Genomic DNA, 25,050 nt, shown 5'->3' on the forward strand with positions numbered 1-25,050 from the left:
CTAACATGTATTCTTATGTTCCGAAGGCTTACAATTAAACATTATTTGTATTTTAGTTCTATTACACATGGGGGAAACTAAACCCAACCAAAATAAAACAAAAAAAAAACTCTCTGGGACTTTTAATCTTAAAAGGACAAATGCGTCCATGGTTATAACCAGTTCAAAGTTTATTTCCAATATGGTATTGTATGTGAGCAAGGAGAATAAGTCTAAGTGTACTGAAATAAACCAGAAGCAATGAATTCGTAATTGAACCGTTCATAGATATACTGTTGTTTTTGCTTTTAAAAATTCATAGTATTTTCTCTCCTGGGAGGAATTGAAAATGGAGCAAACATGGAAATTGGACCCAGTGGAATTATTAAATGCATGCAAAAAGCTTTTGTGAAATGTGCTTAAGTTTGTAATTACAGACACGTCTTGGAAAACTATGTGCACTGACAATGGGGTTTCCAATTTAAACTAAAGAACTGCAGGCATAATTCATATGGTGAACATGAAGGGAAGAAGCACAAGAAGAAACTGAAAAACTGAAATGAGGATTTATAGCTATGGTTTCATTATAAAACATTTGATTTACATTATTAAGACTTTTTATTTTAAGCTCAACCTATGGTCTGATCACCTTTTAGTTGCTTCTATGTGAGTTATGGTATGGCTCCAGATTTAACCATTTCAATGCTTGTATTTTTTTTCTAATATGATCTTGTTTTGTCCCATTTAGGTGCTCAATATGTAACGTGTCGGGTTCAGGAGTGCACTGAAGCAAACAGGCAGCGTCCTTTCCTCGGATACATTGACACAAGTTCGCTTGTTGTGCAGGATGACTATGTGTTCATTCAGGTACAGTGTTTTATTTAATGTCTGTTTAAAATATATATGTATATGTATGTGTATGCACTTCTAAGACTAGAGACAGTTTCTTTACTCATATTTAAGCTTTTGAATTATGTTTTTGTAATGGTCTATAACAAGTATTTAAAGTGATAACAAAACAACATCTGAACATATAAAATAAATGGTAAAATCCTCAGAGATTTGCTGTAAAATAGTTGTATTCACACAGCTTCCCTTTTCCCTTTTCCCTGCCTTTCTGCCTTCATACATTAGACTCTAACCTAAAGGCATGCAATGCTTACGATTTGCTTACAAAATAGTGACGGTCTCTCCATTATTGAAATTATGTGCCAAGATACTTGTAAGCAATTCTCAAGAACAATGTTCAAACTCAAGAGGTGCAATGAATTCTATGAATGTGTTAGGATATCATCAATATCCTTACGCCTCTATGTTCATGGTGAAGGTGGAATGATATTACATTTTAAATTATGTTTGCAATTTAGTTTTTTTCTGAACGCTCCTTCTATGTCTCTGGCTTATTGCATAGTTAATAACAAAAATTATATTATTGTCAGCTATTTCAGGTTTCTTGGTCATAAGTTAAATGTACTATACAGAAAACTAAAACTATCAGAAAGGACCATGCTATATACTGACCTCTTTGATAGCTAAAGAAGAGAGGAAAGTGTGCGATATCTGAAGGGCATGTGAAGTGAAGGTTTATACACTATATTTTTCCGTTTGCTTCAGGTCCAACTAATTGGAACAATGGAACCATTCTAGGCACAATCTTACAAGTTTACTGTTCCTCGTGGAAAACACTTGATTAAAGATGTAAAAATAAAAATAGAGAAAATAAACCACAAAATGTGTATTGGTACATTAGCCATAGTAATCGTCTTTGTTTTTGATGCCAATGTTCAATTTGACAAATGTCCTTAAAGTGTCATTACTTCATATTGTGGCGTTTTAGGCTTTTTGCAGCTGGATTCACCAATGCAAACACAACAAGTAATGAGTGAGGGAATCAGGGGTGCCAGCAACAGTTTTTATTCTCAGGCAGCTTTAAATGAACCACAGAGAACTCGGCCTCTCTCTAAACTACTTATCTCTGGCGGGCACACCTATATATCTCCTTGCCCCCCATGACTGGCATCATGGTGCCCCCCCTGTTTCCATGTGGGGTTAGCTTTGAACAGTTAGAACAGTTTCCCATCAGCAAATCAGATCCCCAATCGATTCCCCTGCCCAACACAACTAACCAACAGACGCTGCTGTCCCTCCAATCTACACAACAGTCCCAGATCGCTATAATGTATCCAAAGCTTATTGGGCAGAACTATGCTGCTGAAAATCTTTCCTTGTATTGAACAAAGAAATTGATTTGGAAGTGTGAATAAAACATCTTTAGGATTGCAATTAATTAATCAACTACAGGCTATCGATTTGAACTTTGAATTTAGTTTTGTGGTATATGTGAAAAGAAACTGATGATATTGTTTTTGTGTTTGGTTTGTTTGCTTTTCTGTATTCCCAGTTGTTGCTTTAATACATTAAGTTTAAGTTTAATTTACAAATAATGGTACAAAGAATACTTTAACATCTTTGTTTTAGTTTACTTACTTACCAGAGATATTATAATGTGGGCCTCATTTTTACATATATATATATATATATAACAAATCTTAACATCCCATTTTGATCACAAACAATTATTGCAGCATACTACAGATATTAAGTTTCACCATGCTTTATGCTGGCAACAATACTGTTATTTAGTTTTTTATGTAATACGTGTCAAATGTGTTCAGACTCTCAGAGGACAGTCATGTCCCACTATCGCTTCATACTGCCATTAGCTTTTCCTAGTGAATGGACCATAACCCCATCCAGACTCTCTGCAATTCAAGACCTCCTAGTTTTATCACACAGAGTCACAGCTGAAAGGTTCTAGAAGGAAAAATCAATCATCCCAATTTATTTTTTTTAAGTTCAGCCTCCTCTGGTTGGCATCGATTTGTATCTTCTGCACTCGATTGCACACTGGACTCTTGTGGAGGACATTCTGCCGTTAGCGGACAGACTGTGCCCCCCCTCACCGCTCTCACTTACTGAGAATTGCATTAACAGTACACTGAGAAAAAAGAGCTAATTGATTCTGACATTTAATAATGAACCTCTTTTATTTGCATGTTTTTTTAAGCTGGCGGCTCATTTAAAAAAAAAAATTAAATAAGGGAGAGAATTACGGGGTGTAATTAAATGTGTCCCTGCTAATAATTGGAAGATGCTGCCCTTTGTGAGGGGAAGAAAATAGTTTTATTTCAGTGAATTGGCTGGTCTGCATACTGCAAATTTGTCTGTAGCATTTAAACTCAGCCTTGCATGTTTGTAAGGAGCTGTGTCAATAAGGATGACTTTCTTCTGAGAGGAGCGGGCACCGCTCGGCAGAGTTAAAGATTTCATTTGACAAAGAATAATGAGGGTATCGATTTCACAGTGTCCTGCAAGAAATTTCCCACCACTGCACGGCACTGGCTCAAAAGAAATGTATCTCTGAAAACAAATGCTCAATACAGCATCCCCAGATTTGTATTCTGTAAATGTCTTACAATAAATCATTCAATAACTAGCATGTAGGTTTCCGAAAGTAATGCATTTAATTTAATAGCACGTACTGCAAGTTGATGCTTTTCAAGCTGAGAGAAGCAATATGTCATTTATGGATAATAAAGTCGATAAATAAGCCTCAAATTTGGGACAGTGGTGTTTTGGCATGTCATGCAGCCTGTAACAAGGAACTTTTAAAAACCCAAATTTGTTATTAAAATAATAATAATAAAAGCCCTTCAGCCTAGGATTCTTAAAACATATGTATTAATTAGTTTAAATACTCAAACCTGGATTAATGCATCTTACTGAAGTTAGGTTGACTTTTCAATTCGTTCTGGAAATGTTTGTTCCACTTGTCAGTCCAGAGAAGCATCAAATAAAGTCAAAATAACTCCACCTTTATATTAAGTCTTTCCTTCTCAAGGACTTTAGAGAGGGCTTGCCTTAAAACATAACAGATGTCCATGCTGACATTTAAGAAAAAACATGTTTTTGTTATTTTCAGGTTACTACTGCTGGGCGGGCCAGTTACTATGTGTCCTATCGGAGAGAGGCATTTGCACGCATCAAACTTCCAAAATATTCTCTACCAAAAGTAAGATGACTTAGAATTGCACAAAGGTTGCTTTTCATTGCAGTAACTGATGTAAAATTAATTGTATCTAAAGATATATATATGTATATATATCTATATATATATATATATATATATATATATATATATATATATATATATATGTATATATGTGTGTGTTATTACCATACAAAAGATTGTGGTTTCTGTATAGTTTATATCACTTAGTTTGATTTCATTAAGATTTCCAGATGATCCCATCATTTTCACTGCCAGTGTATATCAATATAAATAAAAAAATTGCATGTTATACATAGATAGATAATTTATGTGTCTATATTATTCACTGATTAATATTTGCATCAGAAATTACCTCAGATACTTTCTGGAGAAATTATCCAGCAGTCAATGTATTAAAGATTGTAGTGGCACGGAATAAGGCAAATAATTAATTAAATTGTCACAAAGCATAGTCTGATACTTTCTAGGTTACAAGTTCTTACTGTGACTGGTAAATGACGCATTGATGCTGAAATATGATGGGAATATAAATTTAGAAAGTCAAGAGGGCCACATTCACTCCAGAATTCAATTTCACCTACAGAAATATGAAAAGTAAACCCTCACAACTGTGTTTTGTATCAGATATAGACTAATGCATAATAGCCAATAACATGAAATGTAATTACTTGAAAATAAAAATTCGGCGGTTTTGAATTAACAGTCATTCAATAATCAAGCAATAATACGCAGTTATGCACTTGTGAAAATGAAAAATAAATCATGCTTGTACATTCTAAAGGTATGCTTATGGCTTATTTGTATGCAGGCCTCAGGGACCCAAAGCAAAATCAATATTTACATGGGGTTACTGCTACACAACTTCAGATATTTTGAATTTAAAGAAACTAAAGAGTAGGCTAATTCTCAAAAAAACAAACAAAAGAATGAGAGTGACTTAATTCAGATCCACTTAATTAAGGGTTATTGCTATTTCAAAATGCCTTCTGTAAAATAGGTTCTCTGTGTAGTTATTGCTTTGTCACAGTATGATGCCAGGCAATTAAAAAAAGAAAGAAATATAATTTTATTATGAAACCCCTCTGAAATAAACACATTAGTGGAATGTTTGTTTATAAGGCATTGGTTAATTATGGATGAAGACCGACTAATTTTTAACCACACTAATAATTTTACTGACAGCATAGCCTATTATTAGTTTTACAACAAACTGTTAGTGTTAATTGGCACTTGAATAACCTCTTAAACCGGTGAAGGTAAACTCAGTGGTTTGTCTATTTTTCTACTGGGGAATTTCTACATGAAAATAGAGCTCTACAGTTAGAAAAACAAAACAAAAGAAAAACCTGTTTTATTCTACTGGTAATGCTAAGTAATTAGAAGAAGAGAGAATTTGGTTATTTTTAACAGAAGGAAAACTGAACTGCAATATGCACAGTAGCAACTGAATTATGAAATAGTGAAACAAATATCCATTAGTCGAGCCAAGCAGATGATCATTTTAGTTAGTCAAGTAGCACATGTGATGTTGAATGTGAAATGTAAAACCAGAACAAGAAGGTTTTTTAAATTTTTTCTCTTTACAAAGCTTTTGTTTTTGAAATGCCTGTTTAGTTGGAGACATACAATATGTTTGGGGTAAAATAGTGTCAATAAGTTGTAGCCCTGAGCCAAATACAAACTATGACCCACTTGGCAATTGTCAAACTCGACTAGTTTTGCAAAAGGTAGAAGAAAGACTCTTTTGTCAAACAAAAACCTGGAATTACAGGTGGCCTGCACAGTTGGCAGGTTCCTCTACATTTTGATGTGCTCTGGGCCTCCATGTAATTTTTCCTTAGGTAAATCAAATCTCAGTTTACAGGAAGTACGTTATAGTGGAAACAAAGGCATCTGTGTGAAATTCTCTCCTTTGTTTGAGGTATCCCAGACCATGGTCATCACTGATGGTGCGCTTTGTTAATTCAATGTCATTGAAACAATAATGATCCAGGCATCACACAGGAATGCTATCAGACAAAATCAATATCCTCAAGAAAGCATGAAGGCTTTGTTTGCTCTATGACAGTGTGCCAGTGGCCAGTATACGATATAATAAGGCTCAATTAGGTGCCTGTAGTGCTGGCTTACCCACCTGTGTAGATGATATTTCTCTTCAGCCTGACTCAGAGCTAACAAGTTCCCTTTGGCAGGACATGCACATCATCAGCACGGATGAGAATCAGGTGTTTGCAGCCGTGCAGGAATGGAATCAGAACGACACGTATAACCTTTACATTTCGGAGACCCGGGGGATCCACTTCACTTTGGCCCTGGAGAATGTAAAAACCAGCAGGGGGCTGGAAGGAAACATCATGATCGACCTATATGAGGTATGTGTCCATGGCCATGCAGGCTTAGTATGAATTGCAAGTTAGGGGCAAAGAAAAAGATCTAGGTATTAATCAGTAAACTGTTTTATTTATTTAAATCTGACCATCTGCATCAATTTCAGGTTGATTTGTAGAAATTCTTATGGCTTGTCCCTCAAAGCTTTTGAAAGATCTACCCAGAATCTTTAGTGACTTAATGGAACTGACAATAATATAGACTTTAAAAATGTATGTATTTAAAATATTCTTCTAGGTTATACTGGTGATATCCTTGACGTTTTATTTGTAGTTAATTAAATGTATAGGTTTTTTTCCAGTGTGATATAATTTTGAGGAACTGCAGGTGTTATACAAAAAAGTGACCACCTAATTGAACATGGCTTGTACATTTTCAGAATGATTGCTTAATTGTCTTTGTCGATCCCTTCAATTCCTGTGTTTATTTACTTTGAATTGTTTTAAGAGAAATTAAATGCTAATTGCGGTGTGCAAGGGTGTGTATGTTACAATTAGCAGATTCCATCTCTTTCAGGGTTTCAGAGATATTTGTGGTATAAAATCATTCTTCCATGACTTATTAAGAGAGAGATAGGTGGGAAAAAACAAAACCATTTGATATGACCTAATAATCAATGCACTGCAATTGTTTTCCAGTTGTACTCTTGGCAGTAATTGAGATGCAAAACCACTAAAGCAATCTATACAAATTAAACTTTAGACATCATCATCATGAACAACAACAAAGATGTCTGTGTTCCCCTTGAATAATGCAAATGCAATATTTCAAATACATGTTTTATAAAAACACATTCTGTCAAAGGTTTGTAGTCTCTGTATTGCATGAGTCTTAATTTTGCTGAAACATTTTTAGCATTTTATGTTTTTGTGCTAAAAAATGTGGAGCCTTAATCACTTAACTAGAGTCTTGGAAACCTGGGCTTGTGTCAATCTAAGGACTCACAAGATTAGATGCTCATAAGTCTGAATTAACTGAATTCCCCTCCTATCATGTCTGAGCATCCATATATATCTAGCATCAAGCATACAACCCCTTTATTTAGTTTATTTAGGCCCTTGTATAATATTTATATTGTTGAATGACAGGTCTGGTCAACGAAAAGGAAACTTCATTAGCCATGCCTACCCTATGCGCAGTGTTTCTGTGACACTGTCAAATGTGATGCCTATTAGTGCCACTTATGCAGGTGGGTTTAGAAAAGGGGCGCCTGGCCACTCCTTAAGCAACGCGATCTGATTTCCAACAGGTCCCCAGGTCTTCCAATTACCATTCGATGCAAATTCATTTTGACTTGAGGTGTGTTACCTGAATGGATAAGACATGTCTTATGTTAGGCTTTTTTTATGACTGTTGTTCTGTTCACAAAGTAACAAGAGAGCTGACCTAAAATGGAGAAAATAGTTCACAACAACTAATAGTCACCCAAGATAAAAAAATAAGAATCAGGTCATGTGCATTTTCAAGGTGACACACAATTATTCATGTGGTTCTTTTGTCTATATAAAGTTTGTGTTTAGCTTTTTCAATTTCTCCTAGGTAGCAGGGATAAAAGGAATGTTCATAGCCAATACGAAGCTTGATAACCAAGTGAAGACCCACATCACGTACAACAAAGGCCGAGACTGGCGTCTGCTGCAGGCCCCGTCTGCAGACCTGAGGGGCAATAACATCCATTGTGTTCTGGTAAGCGGGTTTCTGCCCAGATACTGCTGGGTTCCTTTCCAGAACTTAATCCTTTTTGCATGTTATTTTGGCCCATTGTCTCCTACATTGGTAGCCCATTTGGCTGGTAAAAATGTCAAAAGTTTGAATTTGAAAGGAAGACTGAAACAATAATACAAATGAACAGCCACTGGCTAGAACAGGTGGGCCTTGCAGTGCTCCTTGAGAGTGGAGCAATAGTAATGCAATGGGCTTTAATGTGTGTGTTCTGTGATCAAGTTTCTAAATGTTTTTCCTGTGCTTTTTCTTCCCATTCAAATAAGCCTTTACAAGAAACCTCAAAACTTTCTGCGGTCGATATAGTGAAATTCGCAAAACCCTTAATGGCCCCTTCCTAACGCATACAGTGTTCTGTACGTGTACTTCTCGAGGGTCATTTGAGACATACTTTAATTGAAAAGGGACCTTTTTGGGTGAACTAGTGCCTTGTAAATTCACTTTTGCTAGTGAATTAATGGACCCATAAAACAACACCTACTTTATGCCTTTAAGTATACTTAAATTCATTTGCCTGTCCTTATTTGGGTTTTGTACTCCTTGCTGTGCTTTTAGCAAGCATTTTTGTAATGTATTACACATTAATTGCAAAATAAATAAATTACAGCATAAAGTGTCCATCTTAAAGATAATAAATAAATAAATAAATAAATAAATAAATAAATAAATAAATACAAATCCTAATTGACTGTTCGGCTTTTTCCTCAGCCAACCCTATTCACTTAAATTGCTTTTGAGTGCTTTCCACCCTTCCTCTTGTTTGGTCTGCCCTTCTAAAAGCTTTTCATAAATATTACACAGAATAGATGACAATTAGAAAAATAATTTTAAATGGTTAGTCATCAAATTTATTGTAGTTAAGGAGACAATTGGAGCTGGGAGAGAAGTGTTAGAGGTTGAATTTAATATTACATTTATGTGACATTTTAATTACAGGCAAGAGTTTTTTTTTCCTTTCTTTCTTTCAAATGGAACAGTTCAATATTGTTATCCTGTGTCCTTACCAGCAAAGTCACGCTATCAATTCAAAAGATGAAGGGGAGCATTCACTTTTTCTGGTATCTTAATAGATATAATTGTCTTTTGAGGGTGTGCATTAACCTGGGAGAGTTGTTGGGTGCTTCCATGTCAAGTCCACCAACCGTTTGAGGGTATTTAAGCATCCATTCAGTAATACTGCCTTCCTTCTACAAGAGAGAAGCTACTACATACACTATATTGTGTGTTCTGGACAGCACCAGCTTTCATAACCAGTTCTGCTTTAACCCTCTTAGGTGCATGTGATGAAAAGGCTGATGATCTAACAATCAAGAACATTACTGGATTATATATATCTCAAAATCACGAGAGAATTTATAGCAGGAATTTGGAATTTCAAACTAGTTAACTTGAGCTCAAAAGATGATGGCTGAGATAAATTACCTTGTGATCATGAAATACCATCTGGTCATATTGATATCCTCAGGAAAATTAGCTTATGATCACATGATAATACGAGCCAACATAGGTTTACTAATGATGGAATTGGAATAATTTCAATCATTTCACACTTTGAATCACATCTTGGGCTAGACCAAATCAAAACTTCGACGTACCCACGAATCACAAAGTATAAATATGTACCCTATTGCGTTTTAATTTGTTGTTAGAAGCCACAATCTATTATTTATAAATAAAAAGTGAAGGGATACAATTTAGTAATTTAGTGGGTCAAAGTTATGATTTGGTCTAGCCCCTAATCTTAGATAAGAATTCTCTAATTGAGAGTTCTACTTATAAGCGTTAAACATCTATAGAAACATTAGATTTTTAGAACATGTTACAATGATAGAAAGTGATCTTTCCACTCCCGATTTTTAAAGGCTTTCCCCATCTCATCTCCCAAGTGGCTCATCTGATTTAAGCCTCTGCCCAAAGTACAAGATGAAACCTTCAGCCTGGAGATCATAGGTTTGAAGCTGAGCTGTCTTGCAACAAATGAAGTGAAGAAATTCCACTACCAGTACAAAAATGGCCCAATATGCCTAGCACTTTAACACTAGGCTGGCCACACGAAGCTGTCCAGTGTCGCTGTTTGAATCAGGCTGCTCTGGCGGTTCACACTTAAGCTTTGCTCTCCAGGTGTCTTTCACAGTTGCGTGCTTGTCATCCTGCACTGGTCTAGGGGTGCGATGACACGTAAGGCTGAATAGCACATACCAGTTTCTGCAAGTCAGCTCGGTCTCTGCGGCAGATCTCTCTCCAAGGCAGTTTTGCCTTTGACACCCTTCCATTCCCAGACAGACAGGAAATTTAAATACTTTCTGACATCACCCCTAGAGGAGGGTAATGTGTCTGCTACCAATACGTTCTTTAGAGAAGGGAGGTCATATCTTATGTGAAACATTATGCCTTTTTCTTAACTTACTCTTGGTACACTAAACCCTAAACTGAGAACTAAAAGAATTAATTTTGAAGAATTATCTGTCTCAGAGGCAAAACTGATTTAATAGAATTGCATGTGCAAGTGAAAGACAGACAGATGATTCAAGATTGTGTGATGCACAAAGGGAAGCTTTTACAGACAATCCTGAACCTCAGTCCTAAAAATCAGTTTATATCTAGGAAATAAAAATGCATGTATTGCAACTAGAGCATTTGTTATTAAAAATATATAAAAAATATAGTATTTTAATGTATTTATTTGTTTGTTTGTAGCCTTTTTGCTCCCTACATCTGCAATTGCAGATTTCAGAAAATCCCTACACATCTGGAAGTATTTCAAGCAAAAACTCAGCTCCTGGGATTATAGTGGCTACAGGTAATGTATCAATGCATCTGTTACCTACAAACTTATGTATTTTCAGATAACTTAAATAATAGGTTAGATACTACTGCAGGAAACAGATTCTTATTTTTTTAATTGCAGCTTTATAGTGTCCCAAATGACATAATTATATTGTTAATCTAAAAAGAAGTAATTACAGCGTTTTGGATTTGTAGATCAAGAGTCATTTAGAATGTGTCTTCTGTAAGCTCTTCTCTTCCCCTGTGTTTGTGTAAGAATCCGACGCTGCTGTGTTGGATGACTTGGAGAGATATAACCTTGATTGTAAATGCTCTAATCGAGCCCCTTTAGTCCCACACTGTAGCACAGTGTAAAAATGTGAGCAGAGCTTTCAAAGGATGGCACTGTTGGTGCTTTTGCTGCTTGAATGTTCAGGTTTTTTCACACCAGGATAGTCAGGATTCCACCAGCTAACACAGGCCCTTTTTATCCCCTGCTGTGTGAAATATTAGGCTTTTAACAGACATCTGATGTCACAGCTGTTTGTTTAAATGCATGTGTGACTGAAATGGGAGATTTCAAAATAAATAGATCAAACAAATTAATAAATTATTCAATGAAAAATACACTATTACTATTATTATTTGTGATCACATATCATATTTTTAAATTCATTCTAACCTGGAATGAATTATAACTAAGCTTGGAATAACTGACTTCTAGTAATGATTAAGTGCCTGTTTTTTAACAAATGGTGCTTCTAAGGTTTCTTAATCTATAACACAGTGTTTAATACATATTTTGCAGCCCCTTAAGCAAAGCATTATCACCATCAATAACAAACAGCAGGTTATATACCATATTAGAAATGCTAGATGAGTCAGTACCTACAAAATTCAAATCTTAAAAACTAAATAAAATGTTGTTCTAAAAGCGTACATTAGGTTGACAGCATGCTTTCCATCTATATTCATGGATACGCACTTTGAAACAACAGCAGCTGCTAAAGGCAAAGAGAAGACCTGGCCTTTGTGATGTTGATTTGATTCAGAGATACTTTTGTGACAGAAGGGCCAATTTGTTGAACTGGGTCAGTGTGGTCTGAGGCCAGATGACAAAGTGAATTACACTACCGTGTGGATATCAAACACGTACTTACACAGTGACTCACTATGGTTGACATGTCGAAGAGATTTTACAAGGTCAGACAGCTTGAAATGTTTGTCGGTGTTTCTTGTAGTTGACAAACAGTATCTGGATCAATGTTTTAAAGTGGGAACATGGGGTGAAATAAGCTTTGCATAAGAAAAAAACTAAAATCTCACCTGAGCTGTGATTTTCCATTATTTAATGTAATGCCATTTAAACTCAAGAAGATCTGCACACTCTGAATTCACTTATGGTACATCAATGTTTGCATGTTTGTTTATCTCCAATAAATCTATGTAGGTTTCTTGAAAGTGTTACAAAGAGCATTAACACTCCAGAAAGTTGATTGTTTACACATTTCTTTCCATTATTGGCTTGTTTTTCTTGCAGGAAATATTGGCTCCGAGCTGTCCCACAGCAATGTGGGGATGTTCATATCATCGGATGCTGGAAACAATTGGCGACAGGTGAGTTCAAAATTCCATTGAGATCCAAGTTGCCTCTTTTTCATTATTTAAATAAAAAGTTACACCAATTAAACATACTTTTTAGTATTTAGTACTTTTTAGGGTGTTTTTACCCTTTAACAGAACCAAACTCAGTACTCTTGGTGGAGAAAAAGAACCCAGTTCTCTCTGCACTGTCCCTAGTCTTGAAAGAGAACCCAGATCATTCTGGTGCAATTCAGCTGTAATGGGATTTCAATCCACTATCAATTCACACTATTATTGCACTCAATGTCGTCCAACTGCCCGCTAGATCTGAGCTGATCACACATCGTCATATACACAATTTCTTTACTTTCACGCGGCACTGCATTGCAGTCCGGTTAAACCCTCTAGCCTTCATTTCTTCAGAAAACTGAAGGAAGACCTTTGAGTTTCTGCGTGTAGTTGACTGTTGGTTTTTATGTGGTCCTCGTTCCATATCTGGAGAAGTGCTGTTGTCTCCTCCTCAGACCACAAAACCCCAGGTCCAGCAGCAGCCATGACTGTTTTGATTCTGAACGCCCCCGACAGTGTTGTTTTGTCACGTGTGAGGGCCAAGCAAGTAATTGGAAAAGCGATTGTGAAAGTAAGCGAACCTGGAACATTTTGTGTTCACAATGCACAGGATAACCGAACCACACTGTGGACCTGAAACAAACTGTATGCAGAACACCTCGATTAAGAGGGGTCTGAAATTGTTGTGAACCGGTTTGAGTTCACGTAAAACAGCTGAAATGTACCAAGTGTGAAACCACCCTTATTGATGAAGCAATTAAGTATCCATGTCTTCAGAGCCTGAGTCTTCAGAACCTTTTTAGCTTTTTTAGGTTAGAATATTTTATTAATTTTAAAAATCCTGCTCTTTGCTTGTTTTCTCTCCCGAAAGTTCAGCATATGAGTATGTTACTCTACAACACTGGAAAAAGTTGATGTCATTAATTACACTCTTTTCTCCTCTCAGAGCTGCCTTGCTTGGAACAATTAACCTTGGTTTAAGGTCACGTTTTAGCTAAGTCTTTCAATAAATACACAGAACATAAAGGGACATTGCTGAAATTGTGGCTTCAGTGTTGGATGCCCCTATACATATGGCAAGCCAAATTATCATTTAGAGATATCTCTAAATGCATTTAAAGATATCTTCAAATATTTAAAGATATCTCTAAATCATTTAAAGATATCTATAAATTATTTAGAGATATCTTCAAATGACTTCCTGTTCATTTAAAGATATCTGCAAATCATTTAGAGATATCTTCAAATGACTTCCTGTATTTTGGCTGAGATTATCACTTCCTGTTTCCTTATTCAGTTACATAGAAATGAATGAACAAGTTAACAGGAAGTGATAATCTTGGGCTACATACAGGAAGTCATTTGAAGATATCTCTAAATGATTTGCAGATATCTCTAAATAATTTGAAGATATCTCTAAATGTACTTTTAAATGAGATATCTTTAAATGATTTGCAGATATCTCTAATAGATTTGCAGATATCTAAATGCTTTAGAGATATCTTTAAATATTTGCAGATATCTTTAAATGATTTATAGATATCTCTAAATGATCATTTGGCTTGCCATACTGTACATCATGTTTTCATTTCAAAGAGGAGTGCTGATTCTTTCAGTGTTGCTCTGTGGCAGCACACTTTTCAAATCAATGCCTTTCCTCAAAGATTCCAAAGAAATTGCTGTGGTGTTTCTGTTCAAAGAATAACTCTCATTACTTCTTATAATAGTCACATAATAATGGTTAATAAGACACTATTAGCACTTCCCTGGATATAAGAAATGAGGAACAAGAGGATTTTCCTACCAAGTAAAAGACTGCACAGAGAAAATGATTATCCATTTTGCTTTAATCTGTCAAGTGTTCCAAATTACTTTAAGTCAAGATTGTATAACATGTTTGTCCTCAGGGAGTACTTGGAAATGAACATAAGACTTTTCACAGGACTCATTAACATAAAGAAAAAGTGCTGCTATCACTACTGCCACTGCTGCAGTAATAATAATAGTAATAATAATAATAAAAATAATAAAATACATGTTATTATCATGAAACAATATAATGCTGCAATAAGACTTTTTTTCAAAATCCATACTTACTCAGGATAGTTTTCTGACTTTTGTACTATACAGACATTGCTTTTTCAAGGCAATAATTGATATAATAAATCATTTTCATTGCTGGTGGTAAGCAAATCTGTCACATTGTTTCCTGCAGCAAATAATCTAAACAAGCATTTGATTTCTGCTTTTCACCCCTGGTCTCAGAATGTAGTCAAAAGCAGATCTTGTGCTCAGTGGTGAATCTTTGTTTCCTCAGATTTTTGAGGAAGAGCACAGTATTTGGTTTCTGGACAAAGGAGGAGCTTTGGTAGCAGTTAAGCAGGCAACAGCACCCATTAGACACCTGTGGTAAGTTCTGATATTCACAACCGCAATATACCATTGTATCCTATGAGTATTGTAAATCAATTAGGTCAAAATAATTTGACTTTATTATATATTAGTAGTATTGCACTCAGTGTACTGGATTCTGTGCAAACGTATGATAGAACATGACATTTTTGTATGTATTTTCAATTCTGTGAACTGGGAATGTGGAGTTCAGATGCAGACAAACATCGTGTTTAATTTATTTCAGTTTGTTTTAAATATGCATTAGCCTAATGGTCTTGAGTTTTTACTCATTATCAAAGCTTCCTGAAACGAGCCGAGTATCTTAGTTACGAGTGCAATTCACTCATCTCCGCTCTGATTATGTATGCGCAGTAATAATAAAATAATTTAAGTAGCAAACATTTAAACATCTGTCTTTTTTAGAAGCAATAGTTTGTTTTGCATTATTGTAGATTGCATTTGTGAAATTATGAACAGGTTATTAACGCAGGTCTTAATACAACAATAAATGGCACGTTTCTGAAGAAAAGAAAGGACATTTTAAAAGCATCACCTACAGCAAGCTTATGCGCTTAAGGATGAGTCTTCCTTCAATGATGATTTTTCTTCCCTGCATCTCTTCTGTTCAGGACTCTGTCATTCGTGTGGGACAGCTTGGTTATTTCAGCAAACAATTCAGCTAGTTTGTGTGAAGAACAACAACAACCCTCTTTGCTTTATATAATATTGCGTCAAATGTTTCCAGCCCAATATCCTGCTAAAGGATGTGTCAAAGCTTCCTGGGTTGTCAGTTGTACCAGTGCTTTTAGGCAGATGAAGGGGAATGTGGGTCTGAAGCTACAAGGGAGTGTTTGCATCCTAGTAAAGATTTTATGTTGTTCCCCTGGTGTCACATAGGCTCTTGAAGGTGTTTGCTTATGAAGTGCTGTTGATGAACTGTCAGAATCAATGAAGACATTAATTTAAGATATCTTGTTTTTGTTTTTTTTCTCTTTTCTTGTTTTGTAGTTGGTACCACCAGAACATCTGTGGGGTAACAACTAGGGCAGCTAGTAAAAACAATGTATTTACTATCTGCCCTATCATATTCAATACATTTCTAGTGTTCAAATTATATATTTGTTTACATACATTTTGCCAAACATTTTTTGATGATTATAGAAAGTAGTATACAATATCAGTGTGGCACCACAGTACATTCCTGATGGTCCTGTGGTTCAGCTTACACTTGCTTTCCCTGTACAGTTCCTGGAGTGTTTTTCTTTTGTTTTCTAAGTAATTGATGCTATTGCATATTAATATCCACAGCAACAGCTACAGAGGAAAACGTATGGAATTTAGACATAGCCTTTTTAAATAAGAAATTAATAACACTGTCAGTATAATCAAATGGCATTTTCCTAGGCATGTAAACAATTGTGCAGAATCATTTTTCTATCAATCCATTCCTCACACTTTTCACCAAATGAAATCACTGAATGCTTTGCCCATCTGTGTGACTGTCAGGATTTTGTCATTCAAACAGGATCAGCTTCGATGAGGGAAAACAGTGGAGCCGGTACAGCTTCACCCTGGTGCCTCTGTTTGTGGACGGCGTGTTGGTGGAGCCCGGGACAGAAAGTCAAATAATGACGTGAGAGGAAATGGTTCATGCAGACTTCTCCATTGCTTGCCATGGGAACGGTTTCTGCTGGAGGCTCAATTATTTAAGTCTACTAGCCAAGTCTTGGACTTTTTCTTGCTACCAGTGTTTCAGATGGAGGCCTCTCTCTGTAGAATTTCTCTTACGCCTACAGTACATATATACACTCACCTAAAGGATTATTAGGAACACCTGTTCAATTTCTCATTAATGCAATTATCTAATCAATCAATCACATGGCAGTTGCTTCAATGCATTTAGGGGTGTGGTCCTGGTCAAGACAATCTCCTGAACTCCAAACTGAATGTCTGAATGGGAAAGAAAGGTGATTTAAGCAATTTTGAGCGTGGCATGGTTGTTGGTGCCAGACGGGCCGGTCTGAGTATTTCACAATCTGCTCAGTTACTGGGATTTTCACGCACAACCATTTCTAGGGTTTACAAAGAATGGAGTGATAAGGAAAAAACATCCAGTATGCGGCAGTCCTGTGGGCGAAAATGCCTTGTTGATGCTAGAGGTCAGAGGAGAATGGGCCGACTGATTCAAGCTGATAGAAGAGCAACTTTGACTGAAATAACCACTCGTTACAACCGAGGTAGGCAGCAAAGCATTTGTGAAGCCACAACACGTACAACCTTGAGGCGGATGGGCTACAACAGCAGAAGACCCCACCGGGTACCACTCATCTCCACTACAAATAGGAAAAAGAGGCTACAATTTGCACAAGCTCATCAAAATTGGACAGTTGAAGACTGGAAAAATGTTGCCTGGTCTGATGAGTCTCGATTTCTGTTGAGACATTCAGATGGTAGAGTCAGAATTTGGCGTAAACAGAATGAGAACATGGATCCATCATGCCTTGTTACCACTGTGCAGGCTGGTGGTGGTGGTGTAATGGTGTGGGGGATGTTTTCTTGGCACACTTTAGGCCCCTTAGTGCCAACTGGGCATCGTTTAAATGCCACGGCCTACCTGAGCATTGTTTCTGACCATGTCCATCCCTTTATGACCACCATGTACCCATCCTCTGATGGCTACTTCCAGCAGGATAATGCACCATGTCACAAAGGTCGAATTATTTCAAATTGGTTTCTTGAACATGACAATGAGTTCACTATACTAAACTGGCCCCCACAGTCACCAGATCTCAACCCAATAGAGCATCTTTGGGATGTGGTGGAACGGGAGCTTCGTGCCCTGGATGTGCATCCCACAAATCTCCATCAACTGCAAGATGCTATCCTATCAATATGGGCCAACATTTCTAAAGAATGCTTTCAGCACCTTGTTGAATCAATGCCACGTAGAATTAAGGCAGTTCTGAAGGCGAAAGGGGGTCAAACACAGTATTAGTATGGTGTTCCTAATAATCCTTTAGGTGAGTGTATACCTGTTGCTGCTCTGATTGATTGTCAGTACACACACAAGGTTAAAGTGGAGGAAAAATAACTTGCTTAGCCGTTAATAAACCGTGTGTGTTTATATAAATATTAACTTCATCCATGTCTAGGTAGAGGTAAACTAATTATATCTTATGATTATTGTATTTGTTTATTTTTCCAGGTTTTTTGGGCACTTCAGTCATCGCTCTGAATGGCAGCTTGTGAAAATAGACTACAAGTCAATATTTACTAGGAGATGCACTGAAGGCGACTACCAGACATGGCACCTACACAATCAGGTGAGGAAGGATGGTGGGGTGAGATAATATAAATATTATAATATAAATGAGGAACCTCTGGAAAATATCAATGCATTTGGACGATTTTTCTGAATGTCTGAAATGTATTTTTGTACATTACAGTTCCCAGATTGACCATTTAAGTATGCAATGAAAACATGTTGTGATCCAGATTTTGAAAACAATGTCACATTCAGGATGAATTTCGGTTAAGATTCTAAAGACTATAGACATTTGTAACTGATGTAAAAATGATCGGGAACAGACACTCACTGTGTGGAGGTGTTTGCTCTTTAATGATTGGCTGGAAAGTGCTCAGGAAATGGAAAATGCCATTTTCTATTCAAGTTTTGGACCTCTGTCTGTGAAGATGTAATCATCATACATAAGATTGCCAACAAACAACAGCACCAGACACTGTTTGTGAAACTATTTAGTCTCTGAATCATATCTGCCTTGGAAGCAGTTTTGCTTATGACACAGTTCCCACAAGATATCTGGAATCTGGTTAAACTCATCGGCATGTCATTTAAAGCCCCCTAGCTGACCCAAAGATAGTCAGCATTGTTTTGTTTTTCCTTTCATTTGGTTTTCTCATGCTAGGATGGCTGAAGTGGTCACAGTCCCTCCAAAAAACTGGAGTCTGAGATGATCTGTTTATACTTTTCTTTTATGGGAACTGTGTCACAGACAAAACCGCCTTGGAGACTATATTTATGCCCACAAAAAAGTATGTGCCAAGCAACAGGAGATCATTAAATCCATTTGTCTTCTCCGGTTGTTAGATGACTATTGTTCGAGATGCTTTATCAAGCCATTGCATGAATTATGAGTCACCACTCAGACATGTATGCATGCTGTAATCGCTTTGTATGAAAATATGCATTCAGTCCTCAAACAGCAGTGATTTCTGGCCAAAGTCTCAGGCAGTGGGTGTTAAAGTGCGATCCCTGGATCATCAGCGCTCAACGGCGGTCATCCAGGTGGGCCGTGGGCTGATGGGAAAACAGGTTGATCTGAAAATAATTACAATTATTAGAGCTTTTATTTCAGACATGAATTAATATTCTACTTATGATATTTAATTTAAAAATGAACTTATGTAAACTATCCTGATTAAATTCGATTAAACCCTGATGAAAAAAGCAACATTTTCTGATGAATGACTTTCATTAACAATATTTAATTTCTTACTAGCTGGAGTAAGCCGTTCCCACTGAGCTGCTGCACTTTGTTACACACTAGCTATGGTAGCACAGCACCACTCTTCCCATATGTAATGGTGGGATAAGATCTAAATGCTCAGCACCCCCCCCCCCAAAAAAAAAAAAATATGAAAACACCTTATAATGAATAATTTTGTATTACTGGTATTTAGATAGCAGTTTTGTTTTGTTTTGTCACCTGGGGTGCTTGATGGGCCACACAAATGTTTGCAATTTCTAGGGTATAATCTGAAGTTATGAAAAGCAGGAGAAATCTGTCCTTTTCTGTACCTTAAAGATGTTAGGAGAGGACACCCCTAATGGTAGCCAATGTGCTTTCGCAGGGTGAACCATGTGTGATGGGAGAGAAGCAGATCTACATGAAGCGTAGGCCAGGGAACCGGTGCATGCTGGGGAAGGACTACTCCAGGATCCTGTCTGCCGAGCCATGCATCTGTTCTGCCTCTGATTTTGAATGGTGAGTGAACGAGCTTATTGGGTTTCCATTAGCTAACCTATATAAAGAAAGACTCGTGGAATGGGCCAGAGCTTTTAGGTGCTAGAGCTGTGTGTTTAGTATGTGAGAGATTTGCACATTTACCACAAACACAAACACTGCTATTGTCCTAGCTGTGGATTGCTCTATCTGGGGGAATGAGAATGGAGGGGCCACTCCACTCTTTTGTTGAGTAAATTTGCAGCTTTGCCAGAAACATAAAATATAAACCATTATGTTATCTATGTAGGAAAATAAAAATGACATAGGTGAGAAGTGAGTAGTAAAAGCTGTGTGAAATGCAATCTGAGTGGTGCTCAATACAGAACAACATATGTTTTCGGACTGGCATTCTTATTAAGATGAAGGGAAGGTGAGAGTGACACCTGGGCACTGGTTTGAAGCTGTGTAGAAAACAGTACAATGAAAGCGAGAACCGAAATGTCAACGGGTGGTGAATAATGTATCGAGGCAATTGGTATGCATGTTCCATGGAACAATATTTAAAAAGGCCTTGAAATAAGTGGACATTTAGTACAGTACTTACACATTTTTATTGTAATGGTGCCTCATGAAGGTCAAACGGTGTGAGTTTAATGGGAATCCATTAGTCATCACATTAGTTTGTTTAATTTAGTTTTTATAGACCCATACTTTTTCCTCTTAAATATAGCCATGAATATTTTAATTTCTTAAGCTTGGAGGTCATACTATCACAACCATACAAACAAATCTACTTCAAAAGTGTGAGGCAAAGGGAGATTCATTTTGGACTACAAAGAAATAAATGGGTTTGCACAGTGCAATCCACATGAAAAGCACGGCAGATGATCTAAGCACTTTCACAAATACATATTTGGTATTTGATTGATTGCCCTTAATGCACTTGATGACTTATCGGCTTTGTTTTTTTGATTTTTGAAGTTTTTAGATCACATCCAGCTGAATGAAGCCTGTAAAGTACCTACTGTTGCAATATATCTTGAATGCTGAAAGCTCTACTTATAGTGGAGTACTTTCCTGAAAAGTCTACAAACCATTATTTGGTCAATAGTTTCGGAAGGAGTAAACTAAAAGCCATTCAGTTTTGTCATATTTTTATTTTTTGTTCTTGTAGTCTATGATGCACTTAAAAGCAAAGAAATCTTTATTTCTACTTACTTGTTCTATGTATTTTTTTTTAACACCCACATAACATTTTTTTGTCTCAAAGTTTTCCTTCTCATGTTCACATAATATACCAGCTGTTATTTTTATAAAGTAAAACAGTATTGTTCTTGGAATATTAGATTACAGTGACAAATTGTGATAAGACATTGACTACCATAAAGACCCCACAGAAGTGTTTTTGATGTCATGTGTATTGCAGTTCAGGTAATTCACTGTTTCCTGCAAGGATCATAAGTACTCCATGAGCTGTAATGAGGTATTGAAGGAAAAAGTCATAAAATAATGTGAATTCCTGTTGTGGTCTGCTTTATTCCAGAGACAAAATTGCTGATATTGATTTTCTCTAGCCACGAGTTCCAGATTTGTGTTTATTTATTTATGTATGGTTTTATTCTTCAGGTTTATCTAAAATAAAATTGATTCAGGAGGAACCTTGTCTTAAACCCCATTGATTGTTCAATGAAGGGAGAATTGTTGGGTTTGAGATGGAAGTGTTCTGTCACACATTCTTAATTTACTCTTTCCTGATTCTAGCTGTCCATTAATAATACATCATGACAACCTTTTGTCAACTGCATTATTGGATGGTAATTATTTTCAGCTGTTGCTACCAGTAACTGTATACCCCTTTTCATATTTTTGTTTTTGCAATCAAAATCACTGCAATCTTATGTCCCTGAAGCCATTTGCTTGGACCCCTGTGAATGGTAATCTCAAAAATCCTTCCTTAACAAGTTTCTGAAGTGCTAGTCTTTCCTCTTTTTTTAATTTATATATATATATATATATATATATATATATATATATATATATATATATATATATATATATATATAGATATAGATTGAAATCCAAATGTTACAAACCAGTGGTTCATGCAGTTATTAGGACTTACAAAGTCCAAATCAAAGACAGTTTATTATCAAATTTAGCGATTTCTTCTTCCAAAGATTAATACTGGGGTTATTTAATTACAGTTTATATAAAGTAAACTCAATCAAATATTTATGAAAAATTAATCTCTCTGTACACAGTGAACCTCATATAATTAGTCACATACTGTAAAGGAGTGAAGTTGGGATCACATTTGAAAGAAACCGTTTCATAACCAGAAGAAATGAGGAGGCACCACTCCCTCGATATTTAGTAATTGTTCTATGCCAAGTTTAATCATGCCGAGAACATTAACTTTCCACAGAAGTTCTATTCTGTATGCAAATTTTCTTTTTAATGCTCCTCTTGGTTTAATGAACTTTCTGCCTCCCTCTGTGGATGTGGAGACATGGCTGTGTTTAATCAGAGCCACTATGAAGGAATTGATGGCTCTGTGGCCTCACATTATGCCCCATTTCTTAGGACATCCAAGAAAAAAAGGAGTGATCGAATGATTGTGTGCTCTCTAGGGGGCAGTACCATTATAACTGGAAACAAGATATCCACAGGGATTCGGAGAGCTCCTTTCAGAGAATGCCTCTGCACATGCTATCACTTGCACAGGTTTAGCTGATGACCTGTATGTCATGTAAAATAAATAAATAAATACAAAATCAGTCCATTCACTGGCAATATAGAGTGTGTGCAAATTTAAGACTGGGTTTAGTCCCGTCAATCAATTAAAATAGTTAACCACAGGTTATTTTCATTCACAAATGTCAGTTCTTCAGCCATAAATTGTTTATCTCTGTAATACAATACCATTAAATAGCAATGTGTTATTCTAGGAAGGATTATGTTATTTTTCAGCAGATTTTTGCTGTTGTTATTTTGACTTTAAATAATGTTTATGTATATACTCAAAGAACTCTCCTGGGAGCATCAGAAAGATTTGACAAACCTACTTGACCATCGGCTGGTGCGTGTAGCTGTTGGTTTTTCAGGCATGCTCACTCTTCAACGCTCCAGCTATTCTTCTGAATGATGACCTTAAAATACAGACTGGACTGCTTAGTGGAACTGAGTGCCCCTTAATGGCCTAGTAAAAAATAGTTGTTTTTTTATTAGTATCAATTACTTTCGAGCTATTGAAAGTATGGATTGCGTGTTTGACATGATGTATGATTTATAATATGAAAGTGGTTTCACACACCATTTAAATTGTGTGGGCGGGCTGTGATTGTCCTTAATTCATTTGGGAGTTATGGAATAGCATGAAACAGATTATTATATCTGATATGAAATAATCCTTTTTGACATTGAATTCAAATCCCTTTACAGCATCAATTTTATTTTTGCATTTCCTAAAGCTGATTCGATTCACCAGTCATACACAGTGGACTATAGTATTTGTATAGGCAAACTGTATGAATTACTTCTGGCCATGGATTTAGATTAAATTAAAGTAATTTAATATAAATAAATAACACTGCGACAAAGTTTGCTTTTTATCTAAACTGTTGTGTGCTTCAAAGTTGAATCTGTCTCCTAAATAATTGATGGGCCTCATTCCCTGTCAGCAATGTCGTATAGTTTAGACATAAAATCTGTTTCTTTAATGATATTTGGGAAAATTGTGAGTTTTCAAAACCAAAATATATGGCACTTTCTGCTCTGATGATAGTATGCATTCAATGGGGAGGTAACTGTTCCTAGATATGTGCTATTCATATGTATGTATAAGTATATGTATATGTATATGTAGTGACAGCACAGGGTCTTGTAATTGATTGCCGATGCATAAGGAAGGAATGGCGCCCCCTCTTGGATGTACCCCACTATAGTGAGGTTCTACAGGATTCTCTCTCCCACACACCTGGCATCTCGGACTGAAAATGCACACCTGACATCACACCTGCTGTGTGTATGTGTGTGTGTGTGTGTATGTGTGTGTATATATATATATATATATATAATATAATGCCCATGGTATGATTATATTTATTTCTTGTATAAAAAGGTTACCATGTTTTCAATGTGAGAACCTCTATGAAACTTTGTTGAGTTATTTTGCCAGTGTGGCTGTACCCTATCTTGTCACTTTGATTCATAAAAAAATAAAATGGCTTGGGACATTTTCTAGCTAGCAGGGTGCAAGTATGTCTGCACAGATTTTAATTTTAGTTCTGCTAGTAGGCATCATATTTTATGTTAATGCTGAATAATTTATTAATACTGATTAAATGTCACTTTGAGCTATATGGGAATCGCACCCTCCAGGTTGAATAACTGTTTGTTCACTCTACATGCCAATCTATTGTCAGATAGAAACAGCTGTGACAACCTATCAATCGCTAAACTGTTTGGCCTGCTGAGAGATGTTTAAGTTGCTTCATGAGTGGCAGCTTTGTGCTAATTTCCAGGCCAAAATGTTTAATACAACATTTAAACATGTTCACATACACATATTAACTTATCTATTAAGTTACAATGTAATGATTTATTATCCAAAACACGTGTGTAATAACCACATATCAATGTTCCCATTAACAACATTCTTTGTTCTGCAATACATGTAACAGCCTAGTTGATTACCTTGTCTGAAAACTGTCTTTCTTGTCTTTGTGTACTAGTGATTATGGGTTTGAGCGCCGTGGGGATGGAAAGTGCTTACCTGCCTTTTGGTTTAACCCTTCTGCTGTATCCAGAAGTTGCAGTCATGGGCAAAGCTATCTTAACAGCACAGGGTAAGAATTAAGATACTACTAGAAGAAGTTAGAATCTATTGCTTATTTTTAAGCATTTCACATTTCTTGATGCTGTTATGTACTGGGGAAAAGCACTGGACCTGATCTGGACCTTTTCTTTAATGGTCATTATCACTAAAGAACATTTGTGATAATGTGTTTTCTTTTTTAATAATCAATGCAAATATTTAAACATGTTCTCCATACATTCAATGTCCTACTTCACATTGCACTGTATGATAAATCATAATGGTAAAATGTG

General features: G+C 36.2%; 1 protein-coding gene across 1 annotated transcript in view; it reads left to right on the forward strand.

The window, feature by feature from the left end:
- sorcs3a (sortilin related VPS10 domain containing receptor 3a) overlaps positions 1-25,050 on the forward strand; it is a 213,506-nt gene that overhangs the window by 162,466 nt on the left and 25,990 nt on the right. Inside the window, exons 7-17 of the mRNA XM_066693212.1 lie at positions 728-846; positions 3,962-4,051; positions 6,244-6,423; positions 7,979-8,125; positions 10,859-10,961; positions 12,468-12,544; positions 14,898-14,989; positions 16,500-16,607; positions 18,180-18,297; positions 19,847-19,980; positions 24,675-24,788. Of these exons, the coding sequence (XP_066549309.1) occupies positions 728-846; positions 3,962-4,051; positions 6,244-6,423; positions 7,979-8,125; positions 10,859-10,961; positions 12,468-12,544; positions 14,898-14,989; positions 16,500-16,607; positions 18,180-18,297; positions 19,847-19,980; positions 24,675-24,788 (1,282 nt within the window). The remainder of the gene's footprint in view (positions 1-727; positions 847-3,961; positions 4,052-6,243; positions 6,424-7,978; positions 8,126-10,858; positions 10,962-12,467; positions 12,545-14,897; positions 14,990-16,499; positions 16,608-18,179; positions 18,298-19,846; positions 19,981-24,674; positions 24,789-25,050) is intronic.

The sequence above is a fragment of the Amia ocellicauda genome, chromosome 20, assembly GCF_036373705.1.
Source record: "Amia ocellicauda isolate fAmiCal2 chromosome 20, fAmiCal2.hap1, whole genome shotgun sequence".
NCBI classification, from domain to species: domain Eukaryota; kingdom Metazoa; phylum Chordata; class Actinopteri; order Amiiformes; family Amiidae; genus Amia; species Amia ocellicauda.